The sequence below is a fragment of the Mastigoproctus giganteus genome, chromosome 9, assembly GCF_048544385.1.
Source record: "Mastigoproctus giganteus isolate SK-2022 chromosome 9, ASM4854438v1, whole genome shotgun sequence".
NCBI lineage: Eukaryota > Metazoa > Arthropoda > Arachnida > Uropygi > Thelyphonidae > Mastigoproctus > Mastigoproctus giganteus.
In genome coordinates, this window is record NC_143583.1 from 100,791,439 (window position 1) to 100,810,191 (window position 18,753).

The 18,753-nt window shown below is 37.1% G+C and overlaps 1 protein-coding gene across 8 annotated transcripts in view; it reads right to left on the reverse strand.

Annotated features, from left to right (window-relative positions):
- The window catches only part of LOC150080594 (neuronal acetylcholine receptor subunit alpha-7-like), a 267,604-nt gene that overhangs the window by 50,697 nt on the left and 198,154 nt on the right, over window positions 1–18,753 (reverse strand). For 3 of the 8 annotated variants that reach the window (XM_090381717.1, XM_090381715.1, XM_090381714.1), the window contains one exon: window positions 13,621–13,707. In XM_090381717.1, coding sequence (XP_090237843.1) covers window positions 13,621–13,707 — 87 coding nt within the window. Of the gene's footprint in view, window positions 1–7,269; window positions 7,357–13,620; window positions 13,708–14,994; window positions 15,082–15,271; window positions 15,359–18,753 lie in introns of all 8 variants that reach the window. The other 5 variants (XM_090381719.1, XM_090381720.1, XM_090381718.1 and 2 more) reach the window with 3 other exon arrangements.

Sequence of the window (18,753 nt, forward strand, 5' to 3'; positions counted from 1 at the left end):
TAGAATATTACTGACAAAAACGGAAAATTCTTCGAGAATCACGAAGAGGGCAAACTACCTTTGTAGATTCGATATGCTGTACAGTAGCTTCATTGTACCTTCTGCTAACGTTAAATGGCACACGAATCCCTCCCTCATATTACCTTCGTGTTCCCCTAATGCAAACACGTCTTAGATTTATAGTCGCAATTTACACTAAAGCCCACAAAACTTTTAGGTTTCCTTAGCTCCCTTCCGGACAGCGGGTTGTACAAAAGCAAGCAAGTAAGTAAACGAATGTCCTCATGGGCGTGCTCTATGGGAAATGTAATTCTTTATACATTTTCTCACTAGAGATAGATGGCAATTTTCCCTTTCAGTTATCTCGAGTGCGTGCGTGTGTCGGTAACACATGTTAGTTGTATCCCGCAGTTCCTGTTCCATTTGTCATTTCTGTCCCACTTCATTTTCTCAGAAACGTTTACAATACTCTGCAAAAAAGGGGATCTTTAAGAGTTTTCTTGCTCGAGAAATATTGGTCGTCCCTCGGGTGTTTTCTGTGCTAGGACATCCAAGAGTTTCTTATACACCACTGCAACTTTTCGTAATTGAATAGCTACCTTTCTTTCTCCTGTTACCGACAGCGTTCAGTAGTCATGATCGGGCCCTTTGGAATAGCTCTTTTCCGCGAGTCTCACAAATTGTGGTGTGTGTTCACGTGCTCACTGGCTACTTTCAAACATCTTTCGCAGATAAAACCCGGACAGCATTAAATCAAGCTAAGAAGGGAAGGCAGCCAGATCCTCGCAGTGGGACCAATTTCTCTGTCTCTATAAATCCGTGGAGTCAAATAAGGTTCACCTGATGGTATTCTATCTCGGTTTTATAGGACCGAGTCGTTATTTGTACCAATAATGCTACTCTAAAAGTAGGCCCATTACCTTACCTACTCGGGCTAAGGAAAATGGGACTGGAAGCAATATATAAATTGGTAATTGACTAGTTTGGCAGTTGAGCCTAGATTAGACCCATAAAGAACCTGACGATTTTAGTTGAATAAGTGGTGATCGTGATACGAACATTATATAAATTCTTCCTGAAGTTTCCTAATTTTTTTGCTGATGTTTATTTTTAAAAATATATAAATATACAAAGGTCATTCAAATGAAAACCGAAAAACCAACATAAGGGACATTTTATGCAAAAACTGATAAGTTTATTTCTGATTATTGGTCAAAGTCTGTCAGCAACATTGATCGCCCACACGGCTGGCATTATTTGGAAACAGTCGGTTTTCAAGGTGGCGGAATCCATGCAGTCATGCACCAAGGTAGAGGTAGCTGTTTATTTATCTTTACAGATATCTTTCGACAGCCTTAAAATAGGGCGCTTGGTTGCATTATTTCAAAATTACAAACTCATTATTCGAAAGTTTGTTAAATTTCTCTCATCAACGGGTGAAATACCACCACTTTGCTTATTGGAGGCTTGAAATGGTGGAACCCATGTTTAGTCTCTAGAGCTAAGTTCCGGTCAACCTTTCCCTATCTTTTCCATCATGCAGTATGATTGATGACTTTTGAGGTTATGATGAACGTCGTGGCGAGATCCAATATTCCTTACATTTCGAGGGTACAGCTCTAAAACGGTGTTCGCAGGCCGGCCGCTAGTTAGTACACCGGACTGAACCTATTGGTAACTCTCTAGGAAGCTTCCGGATCAGCTAGTGTATAATCTTGCTGCCTCTACTCTGCCAGATAGTGACTGGAGGGAGTCCGAGTAGTGTGTATGCGGGGAGCATTGTCGAGGCCACGTTATGTCAAGGATCTGGGTATATTCTTACCACATGTACGCCATATCCAAAAATTTCATTACTTCATACAGCATGTCCCACCTACTTTTCCTTACTATTGAATACACCATGAATTGTCAAACTAATAGAGCAAGCTTATCTGCGAAAAGATCTAAACCTCCCAAGGACTTCCTAATTCATTTCACAAATATACGTGGTCTCAATTCTAATCTCAACGATGTCCATTTCCACTTGCAGTCTGCCAAACCCCATGTACTTTTTCTGACAGAATCTCAGTTATCGGTTGATTCATCTACTGCTCATCTCAGATGCCCAAATTATTCGCTGTATGATTTCTTTCGCCTCAAAGGTGGTACTTGTGCATATGTCCGTTCTGATATTCCGTCTCAGAGACTTGGCAATTTGGAATCTCCTCTCTTTGATCTTCTCTGGCTTAAAATCTCTCTACCTCATTGTGTCAAATTCATCTGTTTTCTCTACCGTTCTCCCAACTCCACTAATCACTTGGAGCTCTTTGACTTCCTCTCTTTGCAACTTGACTTTCTCCAGTCCAACTTTCCTAACAGTGAAGTAATTTTCCTTGGTGATTTTAATGTTCACAACTCCAGCTGGCTTCCGTTTTCTAGTCACACCGACCCAGCAGGTCGAGATGCTGAGGCTTTTGCAATTACTAATGACCTAGCACAGATTGTTCATTTACCTACAAGAATACCGGACAATCCTAATCATACAGCCAATACGCTTGATCTTTTTCTCACAAACAACCCTTCTAAGTACACGGTCGAAGTGAGAGGTCCTTTAGGCACTTCAGATCACAACTTGGTGATTGTCTCTTCTCCAATGGAACCTTTATCTCATGGCTATTCCCAACCACGTGTTGTTTGGCATTACAAGAATGCAAAATGGGATGACCTGCGAGACTTCTTTTCCTTGGTCGGATTACTGTTTCAAAACTTCTGATGTCAACGTTTGCTCAGATCGTGTCAGTGAAATTATTCTTGCAGGAATGGAATCCTTTATCCCACACTCCACTTTAAAATCTCGTCCTTTATCTAAACCTTGGTTTTCCAATAAATGTGCTAAGGCTGTCCAAGAGAAGAATGTTGCATATCGTAATTGGCTTGTTTCTAATTCTTCAGTTTCATTTTCTGCCTACACCAAAGCTCGCAAGAGTTGTAAAGCAGTTATTAACCAGTCCAAACTAGAGTTTGAACAGGCTAAGAGTAGAAAACTTGCTTCTTGCCCTAATGGTAGCCGAGCATTCTGGTCTCTTGCCAAAGCTACTGGCCGCAACTTTTGCCCATCTTTACTCCCACCTCTGTCCAAACCAGATGGTTCTGTTGCCACTTCAGCCAAGGATAAAGCTGACCTTCTAGCATCCCATTTTTCTTCCAGCTAATGTATTAATGATCTTGGTAAGTAAAACACCTCCCACCATTCCCAACACGCTCCATTCAATGCCTCCTGTGGTCTTCCGTCAAAAGGATATCAGAAGGATATTGATGAATCTTGATGCTAAGAAAGCTCCAGGTCCTGATGGTATTTCTCCACTTGTTCTCAAAACCTGTGCTCCTGAACTTACTCCTATTCTTTGCCGCCTTTTTTCACTTTCTTATTCCAAAGGTGTTTTTCCTTCTGCTTGGAAATTTGCTCATATCCAGCCAGTTCCTAAAAAGGGTGACAAATCCCTCCCATCCAATTATCGTCCCATTGCAATTACTTCTACTCTTTCTAAAGTAATGGAGAAATCAATTAACCGCCAACTCTTAAACTACCTAGAAACCTTCCGTCTGATCAACGATCACCAGTATGGATTCCGTCAGTGTCGATCCACTGGAGATATTCTGGCTTATGTTACCCATTTATGGACTAGGTCAATGGAAAGGTTCGGTGAAACACAAGTAGTTGCTCTTGACATCTCAAAGGCTTTTGATCGTGTTTGGCATAAAGGTCTTCTAAACAAGCTTCCATCTTATGGTTTGCCAACTGTTTTTAGTAATTGGTTATCCAGTTTTCTCTCTGATCGCTCACTGAGGGTGATGGTAGATGGCTCTCTGTCTTCTAACTTCTCCACTAATGCCGGTGTCCCCCAAGGTTCAGTTCTGTCCCCCACTCTTTTCTTCTTGTATATCAATGACCTTCTTCCATTGACTGGAAATCCTATCCATAGTTTTGCCGATGATAGCACATTGCATTCAACTTTCCATTTTGAGAAACCTTGTCCTGCTCAATCAGCTTCAACTTCTCGAAAATCTGCTACCAATTCCTTAAATGCCGATCTTCCGGTAATTCTCCAGTGGGGCAAAGGCAACTTAGTTGATTTCAACCCTTCTAAAACTCAGTCTTGTCTTATATCTCGCAAAAAGGATTCTTCTACTCCTATGCTTATCTTTAGTGACACTCCGATTTCTTGGCAAAATGATATATCTCTTTTGGGGATTACCCTGACTTCTAATCTCTCTTGGCACAAGCACATTACAAATATTGCTTCCTCTGCATCTAAAAAACTTGGTTTTCTCTTTCGCTCTCGGCGTTACTTTTCTTCCAAACAGCTGCTCACTCTGTATAAATCGCAAATCCGCCCTGCCATGGAATATTGTTCCCACATCTGGGGTGGTGCCCCCAAAACCTCTCTCCGGCTTCTTGATTCCATTCAGAAGAGGGCAGTTAGGTTAATTAATGATTCATCTCTAACAGAGTCTCTCCACTCGCTTTCTCATAGACGCACTGTTTCTGCTGCATGCCTCTTCTACAGATACTTCCATGGGCACTGTTCTTCTGAATTGGCTTCTATAATTCCTGCTCTCTCTTTCAAAACAGTCCGAACACGTGCCGCCACCAGCCAACATCCATTTACTGTCCAACTTCAAACCCACAGAACCAACTTTTCATCTTCCTCATTTATTCATTCAACTGCCGTTTTCTGGAACACCCTTCCTTCATACGTATTTCCTGAAAATTACAATCTACAGAAGTTCAAGTCCAATGTCAACAAATATCTTCTTTCGTCTTCTTAACCTCAAACCCAAGCACGGTACTAAGTACTATAGGTCCTAATACCTCTCGTGTTTGGGATTCACATAAAAAAAAAAAAATTAAGCCAATAGTTTAAACACTACGTGAAAGGAAATAAATTAGTTTCTTTTCTACTGAAAGGAAGATAATTGATGGTTGTTCTTTTCTTGCTCAGTTCGTATTTGAACCTGCCGGTGGTACACATTCCCAAAGATTTTCTTCTTTGGTAATTTTGATGGGTATTTGGCATACCATGGACGAGTTAGTCATTCACGGGAAGGAGAACACGGTCTTTCTTTCTGAAAATTAGGGTTTTTCTTCAAGAAAAATTGGCAAACCGACCACAGATTGCACATTAAATATTATATATCGACGTATCATCGCTTTAGTTGTCTCGATGCTATATCTAACCTTCCAACTATCTTAAGTCATCGAAAGACAACAACTCTACTGCACATGAAAAAAATAACTATTTAGAATTAAGCCTTAACTTTCAATTTTACATTTTTTACCCCCGAATCTCTTGTTTCCTACAAATTACTACGTTTTATTCTATTCACCGCCTCCATTAATAATTATTCTGGTCATTTGCCTTTAAATTTCGATCCCATATTTCTTAAGTGTTTACTGAGCGCCTGTAAACAAATCAATGTTTATATTATAAACACTTAACTTTAAAACAAAAAGTTGGGCAGCCCAGAAAAAGGCCAATTTCAAAATTAGAAACATTATTGTTATTATTCATATTTATAAAAGCAGAAAGAAAGTTGAAATTAATATACAATATAATGTGCAGTCAGAAGAAATTTGATTAGAACGATGCTGAAACAGAGTACGTATTACTGAATGTAGCTAAAATCCTTAGATACTGACCTCACTCAGTCATTTCTAATTGAATTAGTCTAAACAAAAATAATATAATTAGAAAAGAATATACTTACCAAGGAGAATAACAGCAACGCCCATAAATTAAGCTGTCGACTCAGTAATTATGTATTAATAATTGTAGATCGAAATCCTTGATGTTAGATTTGTTTTACACAATCTGAATAAAATATTTAATGCTTCCTTATTTCAGCGAGGAACAGTCCCTCACTGAATTCGATTAACAACGTGGATAAAGACGCCCATGCAGAGGCGAAACTATAAATTCTGGGCCCTCCAATGTCAGACTGCAGAATGATCCCATATCATCAAAATACATCCCCCAACAACCATAAAAAGTTATCTGTTCGTTTCCTTTAGACTTCTCCAACCCCCAGCGGTATGATAATTTCGCCACTGCGTGCATGTGTAGACGGGTAGTTAAAACCAGAAGAGTTTACATATTCACCGTAATATATAGAATTAGACTGTATTCTGCAACCTCCTTACTTTTGGCATCACATGCTAAAGAATCTCATGGTCCTCCCAAAGGATCACTGCTCGCCCAACAACAATAGTTTTGCAATATATTTGTAACCATCTATTTAATCTTTTATTTTATAAAAGTAAAAGATTTGCTCTCGACTCAAAAAAAACTGGTCACATCTCACCTGATGTTAAACTTTGGCATTTTGTATTCAAATCAATCGCTACCAAAGACCAATTTCACTTGATAATATTTATGCTCTAAATATTTCATCTTAACCTAACTAAATTTCTCCCAAAATCCCAAGTATCGTAGATATAGCTATTTGAGAGTACAGTCCATTTGATATTACGAATGAACGCAGGCCATCTGAAGGACAGATTGTTTATTTGCATGGGTATGAGAGATGTGTGTTGTGCTGTAGATCTCAATGAATAATTCCTCTTTCTTTTAAATAATGTTTTTGAATAAGACATTATTCTGCTAAGTCCGAATTATAAGTCTTTAAGAAAAATAATTTTCATTTATATGTAATCGGAGAGTTAAAGGGGGAGATTTTCTATTTCGCCTCTTTATTTTGCAATCAGAAAAACTTTCGTATGTTGACAGCAGGAGTTAGAAAAACCAAAAAACAAAATTAGTATTTTATTAGACTGTTTTTTTTTAAGAATCCATAATTGCAATATAACTTTCACAAGGGTATTAGATGGTAAATTAATCAAACAGAATTTTGATTGACGTTACTAATTAAAAAAAGACAGAAACTGAGAATTTACTTCATTGCAGTGATAATGGGAAAATCTGAACTATGAGACTTTTGAACTTGTTACATTTAAGCTTTTGAAGCTTAAATAATCAATGTCTGATAATATGTTCAATGGATGGAAGAATTTAGAAAGAATAAATCCTCCTTGTACAGAAAGAATAAATCCTCCTTGATGTTACTCTCCAGGTCACGAACTTTTCTGAAGAGATCACATCTTGCTGTAATTCTTTCATATTTTCCGTTTACGTGATATTCTCGATTTCCAAGCTACTGGAATCTACAACAGAACACACAACAACAACACGCACAAACAACGTACAGGACAGACAGAACATAAATCTGTACCTATAATGGACACTGCGTCGGATGTTGGAGGCAGATTTTCAGCTAACTGCAACATAAACACCGTCAACGACAGAAGAATGGTCACACCTGGGAACAATAACACGCCATGTAGTAAACAAAAACATCTTTCGGATACACTCGGATTCGTCACAGGGCGTTTGTTCATTTTTGAAATGTCTCATTTTCCACGTGATGGGATGGGATATGATGTGGAATGCTTTTCTGCAATTCTTGGAAGGCTCAAGATGCATAGCATATAAATCGAGTGCGTTTTTGTGTACGATGATAGATCATAGGTTACTGGGCTTTGCTTTGGAAGTCGTTAGGGAAAACTGCGATGAAAAGTTACATAAAAGAGAGTATAGTTGGAGCTTATTTCGGTTAGGTATCTCTGAGGAATCTCGCAGGTGGAAATACATCGAAGTAAGTAAGAAGATTGTTTGTGTTGGAGATAAATCACGCCTTTTTTTCTGTTAGACCACTAAAGCACTGAGACTCTCTTATACTGTCAGTTGAAATTAATTAACTCGGGGTAATAAATCAGAGCAGCAGAGGTTAACTTCTTCCGGCGTACGCGATATCATCCTATAAAATTGGTTTCGTGGTAGATACAGTGTATACAGGAAGACAAGCGCAGCTGAAGAGGCATTTATTTATTGGTATGATGAGAGAATAACGTGCTGCCTAGTGTTTCTGCGAAATTACATGGACGTGTAATAAAGTATAAAAAGAAACCTCCCATCAAAAATAACTTTATTATATAACAAATACAGCAAATTACTTCTACACTGAAGGTTGGCGTCTTGGAAACGTTCTGCACCTATGTATCCAGCCACCCAACATTTAAAATTCTTATTTTGAACGCTAGGTGTCCTAGTACATAGGAGCAGAACCGCGCCTTGACAAGACGTCAACCTTCGCTGTAGCAGTAATTTGCTGTGCTTGTTAAGATGGTTTAATGTTTTATTTTCATAAACCTCCCCTCGTTAACATATCTAATCATAGGCGTGTGCACGTCTTGTTCGCTAACGTAGTCTGAGTTTCTGATGCGAACTCAGGCCAGTTGCGCCATTGTGTATTATATCTGTACAAGTTCACGGGCTGACTTGCATATTATGCGGACTGAAAAACCCGTTCATTCCTAGATAATAAGTAAATGGTAACGTTTCAAGTAACATAAAAGGATGTTGAAAGAACAGGGAGTGCTCGGTGAAAATTACGTTTTATTACCATACGTTTAAAACGATTTATTACAATACTTTTATTTATTACTCTTCCAAATCATAATCTTGCAGAACAGTGACAAATGCGCCGTTTAAATTTTCAGCATCCCCATTTCTCAGACACTTACAATATCCCTGGTATATTATTGAGAAGAAAATATTTAAATATTAATGAACTATTCGTTTGGAAAATATTTAGTTAAAAAGATAAATGAAACATGATTTGGAAACTCCAGTAACATTCAAGTATGCTTATGTAATGTGATACGCGAATTATTTAATAACGCCTAATTAATAATTAATACTCGTAATTACCAGCGTAAGTGTGTTAATTGTGTAATCTTTGTCTGCTTAAGTCTCTGTTCTGAGCCCTCATTTTGTAATGTTCGGGTTGGTGTGCTGGCAAAGGGACATTAATGAACACTGATAAAAGAACTGCGTTAATTTTCTGTCCTGTTTTATCAAAACAACAACTTCCATGGAAAGATTTGGAGAAACTGAAGTAGTTGCGCATCACATTCGAAGAAAAAGCTTTTAATATTTTTGAAAACATTTTAAAGCCATTATCAAACCGAATTGATCCCTCCCACGTCCTACGGCTACTGACTCTGTAGTCAGTAGATGTAGGAAGTGTCAGCTGTAGGAATATTTTAAATCCACCCCTCCACTAACAGTGGAATACTGATTCTAGATCTGAAGTGGCATCTATCTCAAGCTTCTGAAGTCGATTCAGAAGAGGGCAATCAGGTTAATCAGTTTCTCTTAGAAACTCGCTCCACTTTTCCACATAGACGTTAGTTTCTACCACACGCGTTTTATATGGATACTTCTATGGCGACTGTTCTTCTGAATTGGCATCTGTAATACTCCGTAGCCGAGTGGTCAAGAGCGGGAGTGTAGTAGAACACGCTCCTTGAGTAGACCGGGGTTCAAGCCCCTGACTGCTAATACGGTCGATCTGCCAACCCGCACTGGACCAGCGTGGCAGATTATGGTCCATTTCCTTCAACATGAATTGTTGAGGAGGCTTCCATCCTGCAGTGGGTTGATAATGGCTGCAGTTTTTATACTACCTCTTTCTTTCAAGCCATTTTGAACAATGTCTCAACTAGCCAACTTCCATTGACACTTTAACTCTAATCTCACCGAACTAACTTTTTATCTTCCTCTTTTATCTCTTCTAATTCTGTTCTTTGGCGCATCCTCACTTCTTATGAATATTTTCAAAATTTAGTAATTTAGTTACAACACCAACGGATATTTTTCTTTTCAACCTATACAGGGTACTCACTGCTATAGAATCAAATACTTTCCGTTAAAGAAACCTCCAGGAAAACGTGACAAATATCATCCCAGATTCCCGTATCATGCTACTGCTTTATCTGAAGTGACTTTTTCATAAGACGCAAAGATGATAATTATTAACGCTTCATGGGCCTACAGAGAGCTGAAGTGGATCGAATGAACTACCTGCGGATTGAAACCCAGACGATCATCAAGAAGCCTATAGAAAACTTCAAGATGTTGAACATGTAACAGAATAATAGTAATCGTTCAAAATTATTGTATTCAAGAGAAAAATGGGAGCGGGATTTGAGCACTAAGGAATTGAAGACGAGTTAACAATGGATGCATAAGCATTCGTTATAAGGAAAAGCCATTTTTAGATATAAAAAATATTTTGATAAAATTTTCCTACATCTTTATATCTATTGAATCTTATGACGGAATACATAAAAAAATTCGGTAGCTTTAGGAAATAATGAACTACAACTTTAGAGATAAACTGTAATTTTGGCAAGAGTCTCGGCATTCACTATAAAATATTGTTTGGTGAAATGTCTTGGAAAAGTATTACATACTTAAATATCTTATAAAGACAAAATTGTATTTAGAATTAATCTACCTGTATGGAAACACTGGACACAGTAGATAACAAAAGTTATTGACATAGATAATGCGCATTCTGATACTCAGATCAGGCTACGTTATCTCTTATTGAGGACCGTCTCTTCCATCTTCAAAAATGGCAGTTTTAATGCTCGATGTTCGTTTCAAATTTCAAACGGATCTGTAAAGCTGTAAATGTATTTAAAATAATAAATTGAACATTTACACTCGCTGATCATGACAATCCACGCAGTTGCGAATTTAAGAATCAGTAGTCTTTTAGAGCTCTGTATATATATATATAGGCGCTTTGAAATTACTATATCTAAAGCACAATGACATCGAGATGTTCCCTTAAATGCACTTTAAAGCTGATTAATTCATTAAAAAAACAACTTTTTATTTCACCAGTTGCATCAACCTCTTAGGTTTCAATCTGCTAGGTTTCCAGGAACAATTAACAATTTGAATACACTATTTCTAAACACATTCGGCGATACAGCCCATTATTCTGCCTGCAGAATGATTGGCCGTATCTCCATCATTCTGTCTACAGTTTCACAGCTGCACCAGATACCAATGGCGGATTCAGACGTTGTTGTGAAGGCCAGACTAGAGATTCTAAACAACACATTGTCCTAGCCATCGCGCTGCTACAACCAACATGAACTACTAAGGTCTTCGCTGGTGAAACAATGAGATTTGTTGCCACAGAGTCATATAGGTACCCATATATCGAGCATAGTTCACTGCTGTCAGACCTATTTAGCTGTTGGAGGAGATCACACGCAGTACTGATGTCATGTAACCATATTTTCGAGCATTTTGTATTAACTTTTGTAACGTGACCTTTTTGGTATTCTTATAGAACACCTATAAATGTGCGTTATACCTGTCTAAAATTTCTGGCTGTCTCCTCATTTCATCATTATTCTATGGCACATCATACCAAATTTTGTTCGCTTCATCGCAAGCTACACGAGTTATACCGCGTTTTCTATGCGCTTTGTTAATTTTGTCGAGCAGTGTACCTCTCGCCTCCTCTCCAGATATGCGCACAGTGACTTATTTGGAGGGGCGTTTAAGTCTGTTGATTGTACAAACCATGAGAGATGAAATGCAAGCTTCAGTTTCATGCTCCTCAAACCAAGATTAGATGCATCTGGCTGTGTGTATATTGGAGCATTATCACCTTTAAACATGACATGGTTTGTGAGAAACAATGTTTGTTTGCACCATGGCATGAATTTGGTCACTCCAAATGTCAAGATAATCAGTGGCAGTAATTCGCCAGTTCAGGGTGATGACAGGATCTAAAGAATACCAAGATATTGTTGCTCAAACCATTGCTGATTATTCTCCATGTTTGAGGGTTGGTATAAGACAGTCAGGGTGATATCCTTCCTTTAGCAATTGCCAAACATAGTCTTCCCGATGTTGAAGAAACTGTAAATGATGATTCATCTTAAAATGTGGCATTTCCAATCATCAAGTGTCCAGTTTTTGTGCTTCTTACACCATTGCATTATCATCAGTAATGGGTGACTTGGCAACAGAGGCTCTGCTTTAAATTTCACCTTTATGAAGGTCTCGCCGAACATTTTTGCTAGGAACTGGATTGCTGAATCTCCCTTTAAGGTTCTGCAGTTATTTTTGAAGCGGTAGTTTCGTTTTTGGACTACAGTTCTTTTCAGTGTCCGGCGGTCTCTTTCAGTCAGCTTCGATCTTCTTCCACAATCCGTCCTATCCGATTTTATTTTTCCATAGTGAATGCAGACATCACTTTCGATACAGTTACCCTAGATACATTAAATAATGTATCCAATTTTTGCATTTACTTCTATAAATAAGCTATTTTTAGTGAAATTACGACGAATTTACTTACAAGAAAGATTATTCTTTTATAATTATATACGTATATATATATTTACCTTTTAAAATAACTGTAATGTTTGTATTACAGTTGTATTCTTTAAAGATTTTCACAAAATGTGTATTTATAATTGCTCATATGGAAAAGGTCAATTGTTACAGATATAAACAAATGGGAGAAAATTAATATTACCAAAGAGATTTCAGCAAAAAGATTCTACTGCTCCCGATGCAGTTCTGTTCCTTTTTAAGAAATGCGATCTCTCTGTTCCTGTTCTAACTATTCCAACCAACTACTGTTTTCATAATAGATGTCGTTATCTGGCTTTTAAGCACACTCTCATAATGCTGGCTTACAGTGAGAGAGATGCCTGTTTTGCTGGAAGAAAAACTCCAAATTTCCTTAAAATTTGAATTGATTCAGATTTACCCTACTTACATCCGTGGATAAAAGCACCTAATGTATTCACTCTCCCTCGTATAACTCGAATAATTGTTACAACACACATGAATTGAACAAGGAATGTTCAATAAATTATAACCCAAAAAAGTGACATGATGCACATGAAAAGAAATGGATTTTTTCCTCTTTTATTTCTTCCTCAACACAGTGGAAATTATCCGTACACTTTAGAGAAGATAAATGTTTTCTGGAATCGCTTCTATACTGTTTAAGGAGCATAAATGTAGCCTTCAGTGCGATTCAACACTGGAGACTAGATACTCATATGGAAGAAACTCTTGGTGTTATATGTAGGGTCACACTGGGCTAATACGATTATATTACAACTGGATTCGGAGTATTTTTTTGAAAAGCCGTGTATAGATGCACTTGATTCGTCGATATTGGTATGTACCAGAATGAATAACGGTGGATAATCATGTAATGCGACTGTTATTTTATTTTTATATAATATATATCAGATTCCGAATTCTATATTTTGATAATTCCGAATAAATTGCGTCATTTTAACAACCTGCTTTAAAATATGCTTAAGTATCATCCAAGTATAGTATGTTAGTGATGATAAGTGTTTTTCCGATTACCAGTATCATTTTATGTGTGGTATTAAATCTTAACAACACCTATTAAAGTGGTTTTATGTTAATTATGCTGTATATAGTAATGGCATTTTCTGTGTCACTTTCAAAAGGTGTTCATGGCTCTTACAGGGAAGGCCTCCCTCATGAGAAATTAAATAGGCAACTAAAATAGTGGGTAGGTTCTTTTGGATACTACTAGGTACGGGAGTGCGGGACACTAGCGAACCATAGCAGTGCAGGGGGATCTCATAACTAACAACCCTAACAGAGATCTACAGAACACACATCAATACACACACATGCAAACAAGTTAGGGCTGTACCTATGATGGAAACGGCATCGGAGGTCGGCGGCGTGGTTTCGGCTAACTGCAACATAAACACCGTCAACGAGAGAAGAATGGTCACACCTGAGAACAATAACATGCCATGTAATAAAATCCAGTAAAAGAAGTCAATGAATTCATAAATTAAAAAGCAACTCCTCGTTGTCCCGGATTCGTTACAGGGCGTTTGTTAAATAGAAAGGAACAAGAAATCTGTTCCTGAGCTCCCCTAGTGGGTTAATACCAATGCAGTTTATGTGTGCTCTCCAACTGCACGAGCATTAAAGATTCCCTCCCTTTCTGCCAGTAGGAAAGTTTTTTTTTTTTTTTTTCCGAAATTGATGGGGTGCAGAGGCCACTGGATCTTCTTTGGAACAATGGAAAATGCGTGGCTGCTCTATAATTGAGTTCTAGTGTCTGTTTCTTTGTATTATGTGAAAATCTATTCATATTCCATAGATTTCGTTTGTAGTGAAGCATTTATCGCAAAATTCGTAGAAAATAAGCAATACATCCATTTTTATGTAATAATTACAATAAGGACTGTCAACTACGCATATAAAGTTTCCTTCTGGATGCATAATTTGGTAATTCAGCAAATATTGCTTTATGGACATATCGAAAGCCACACAAAAAGACATCTATTTTAATGTAATGGACTTTTTCATCTAACTTAAATGTTTAATTGCTACAAACAACACATGTAGTATTTAATTCATAGCTACGTAATGTACAGTACGTTGCATTTTGTAGTAAAAAGTGGTAAACCTTAGCGCTTAATTTACCTTCTGTTTTACAGTCCCCGCTTTAAAACTGAGAATGCCCAACATAAGTTGAATTGAAACGTTAAATGTAAGGGGATTTAAAAGTTTATCATATTCACAATGAGTTTTATTTGCAAGGACCATGGAAAAAAATTTACAGAACAGAAACAACAAAGGACCATGTGGCGCTGGAGAAAATTAAAAAGAAGCAAACCATGTTTATTTAAAATGTTTTATAGGGAGTTGTGTAAGTTCACATTATTGCGACTTTTTGATGATTATATCATAAAGTTGCTTTTGTTTTACTGTCAAACGTTAATCTATAATGTATATAGATGCAGGTGGGCATTAAAAAAAAAAAAGAAATTATATTATGCATATTTTAATAAGATTTATGCATGCTGGGATACCTATAAGTCTATAGAAATACGCATTCCACATATCCTGGAAGATTAAGTTAATCACCAACTGCCCTGTTAAGTGTGGGGAAGGCGGGGGGGGATTATCGCGCGAGTTCTTCAGAAAGAGGAGCCCGTACGGTATTTTTCTTTGCACATTACAAATAGAAGGCTATTTTTAGGAATCCGGTAGAGGGGATTAGTCGCACCTATTATGGAAACAGCTTCTGAAGATGGAGGCAAAGTGTCCGTTACCAGCAGCTGATATACTGTCAGAGATAGGAGTATAGTCACACCTGTGAACGATAACCATGCAAGAGTTGAGCAGTGCAGCCCTAATAGAAATCTAGACAGCACACACAGACACACTGACACGCACGCATGTACACTCACAGATAAATATATATATACACACACGCACACACTCGCTCACGCTTGCGTACACACGAACAAAAACACATCATCTAAACAAACGGGGGGCCACACCTATGATGGATACGGCATCGGAGGTCGGCGGCATGTTTTCGGCTAACTGCAACATAAACACCGTCATAGAGAGAAGAATCGTCACACCTGAGAACAATAACATGCATTGTAATAGAAATAAAAGTTAAGGGAAAAAAATAAAGTTACATTGATAAACAAACAAGGGTGGTTCTGCAAGAGACAGAGTTGTGTGGTGTAAAATTAACGTTTCAGGTACACTCAGATTGGTTGTCGTTTGTTCATATATTGAATCAATCGTTCCACCCTTCCTCTCCTTTATATTATTCATAATAATAGAATATCCATCGTGTCAATTTGGGTTTGAAGAAAAACCTTCAGGCACTGGTAAAGTGCAGGCTTACCTTCTTTGCATGCATTTTCTGACACTCATTGCTGGTCCAATGCATTGAGATTAGGCCTAAGTGGAGGATTAACCTCAAGTCACCATTAATAATAGTAATAAAAAAAAAACACTGACTACTGTTGCAGTGGTGAAGAACTTTTATATTTTGTATGTGTTATATAGAAAGGTATGCTCTTTAAATAGAAATTACCGTGCAAAGATTATTACGTGAAACCAAAGAAGTTAAAGGACCAACTGATGTGCTCACGAAACGCCCGACAACGAATCCGAAAAGAAAATAATAATAATAAAAAATAAATAAAACACATCACATTTATACAAGCAACTTTTAAAATGGCTGACAATGAAGACGGAGGAATAATCTGTAAGAGAAAATCTCTGGTAAATAATGATACTTTATTATCATTCAAATGGTTTCTTCTTTAGTGGATTCTGTCACGAATACAACCTGCTGTAAACTGCAAGCAGTGAGTTGCTTCTACTGAGACAAGAAATACTTTTTTTTTTAAGATTGAAGATTACTTTTGGAAGCGCTTGAAACTAAATATTTCAAATTCCTTGAAGCTAAATATTCTAAAAATTCCAACTAAATATATTCAATTTTTAACTAGAGGGTGATGATATTAAAATACTAATAGTATTCATATCTGTATAGGAGATTAAGCTGTAATTTATTCGTCTCTTTACCAAGCAACACGCCAAAGACTGCAAATGCATCAGCAGGTTCAATTTCATATGCTTATAATTTCAATAAAGTTACGAAATTGTAATTTCAGGCATTTCCAAGATTAATCAGAATGAAGGGACGAAACTTCCTTAGAGATTTTTCCCCCGTTTGGTTCACTTCTGGCGATTAATGGTTAATATTAATAAATACACAAAGATACATAAAATGGTAGCATAAAGTAAACAGAGAGGAGTATTCGTAGACTTACTTGTCACCAACGGCTTTGACATCAGCAGCCAATCGATTAGTAGCATCTAGCTTTTGAAAAATCGTAATAACTATAGACATGCAAACATTGGTTACGTTATACAAGGAAAGAGTTAAAATGATTCCTGTTTCTCATTTCGCACTCGCTATGTACAATGACAGAAAAACGAAAAATACCAAACTCAATGCCGACCTGTTTCATTCACTGATTGTGCTAATTCCCTTCTTACTGTGTTCAACGTCTTGTAAAACACATACTCTGATTATGTATATTTCAGTATGGCTCTCTGTCATTAGGTTCACCAATAAATTTAACCAATATTTATGGATGATGACATCTCGTAACTAACCACCATTGTTTTCTAATGGGAAATCAAGATTGGGAATTGTATCTTCCAGAGCTGCCTTCAAAATTTCAGATGAACTGTTCACTACTTCCTTTTAAAGAAATTTTCCTTAAAATATGAAAGAAAAAGTGAATCGCTTTGAACACGATGTTTCAGACATCCCCACAACTAAAGGTATGCTGAAGTTAGGCTGGGACATCTTACAGGCCAAGGATGTGGAAAATTGAGACTGATAATTTGCTCTTCTGTGAAGGTTTCTTGTAGGAGTGGTATGGCATTATTTACTGGGATAATTTTGTTTCGCAATAGGCTAAAATACCATGTGCCTCTAATCGTGCATCATTCAAAATGCCCTCAATTGGTAATGGTTTCAAATAAAACCAAACAGCATGTACTGTAAATCCAAGCCATACTGCAACCTGTAATGGGTGGAGTGATTCATAAAAGTACGCATGAGTGGTTTCTCTAGCCAAAAATTTGTGCTTATCACAGGTCAGTCTAGTTGAAAGTGCGCTTCATTAGCAAATCGAATGTTAAATAATCATCCTGGATCCTGCGCAACCATTTCAGTCATCCACATGACGAAAATCATGGCTGCCTTTTGACTTTACTTACAGTGCTCTAGGAAAAACCAGTCATACCATGTGTGTGGCGAATACTAGATATAATCTCAACCAATTCGATCGAACTTTTTGTTGTTGGACCTTATCAGTTCTTTGAATGGTTTCTTGTGATGCTGACGGACCGCCACTTCTAGACTTAGGGGTTAAGCAGCCTGCTTTGAAACGCCTTAAATATTTAATACGATTCTGCTCGAACAAAGAGACCTTGAGACATTTTTGTTTTTGATACGCTCTGAGGAATGCAATAAAATTGCCATTCTTATAATAAAGTTTAATTAAAAGTGCTTTAATTTTCGGAAAATGTTTTAAAACGGACTTGGTTACTCAAGTTAGGGCTTGAATAAAACCAAAGTTAGGGCTTGAATAAAACCTCATGTGAAGATAAAAAGCTGGAGGCCACAGCTACAAGCTTTTTATATTTACGAATAAAGATAAAACCAGCACGAGCATTGCGACCTATATATAGCTTTGCGATTTATTAATTTATAAAACTGGGACAGTACTTTATAACCACTCTCTACTTTGTACTGAGAAAGGAACTTTTTATAGGCCTGTACGTCATGTACACGGCACGCTGAAATATTAGATTTGGTTTAATAAAAACGACACTGAAATTTTGGTAATTATGTATTGCTCGCTGTTACTTATTGAAACACAAGACTCGGAAATTTGGATGGAGAATGTAAATACACTGAAACAACTCCTAAATATTATAGATTAGTCGTACACAGAGTTGATACTGTTGAATAACTAAACAAACTTGTAATTGTGCATGAAGAAGATACGTTATTTTATTTGTATGATTATTCATATATTAAGTTATGCAATATTAAATAAGTAATCAATAACATTTTTAACGTATCAGAAATGAAGAGTTTTTTTTTTTTTTTTTTTTTTTTTGGTATGTTTCAGGGGTATGTTAATTGGATATTATGTTAGACAAATTTACCACTTTGCTATTTGGAAGCTTTTAAACATCTCCCAATTAACTGATGTTAATATACATCAAAAAATAAAGGCTGACGATTTTGATTATTCTGCCGTGAAAAAATTAGCAGATAGGTCTAAAATCGTTATCGACAGGGGCAAAGGGATCCTGAGAAAACTGATAGCACCATTACACCACTCATAAAGGTGCTTGCTTTGGTTCGGTCAGAAGCCACAATAAATATATAACTGCTTCCACAACTCGTAGAGAGCTGCTCGTTATGAAT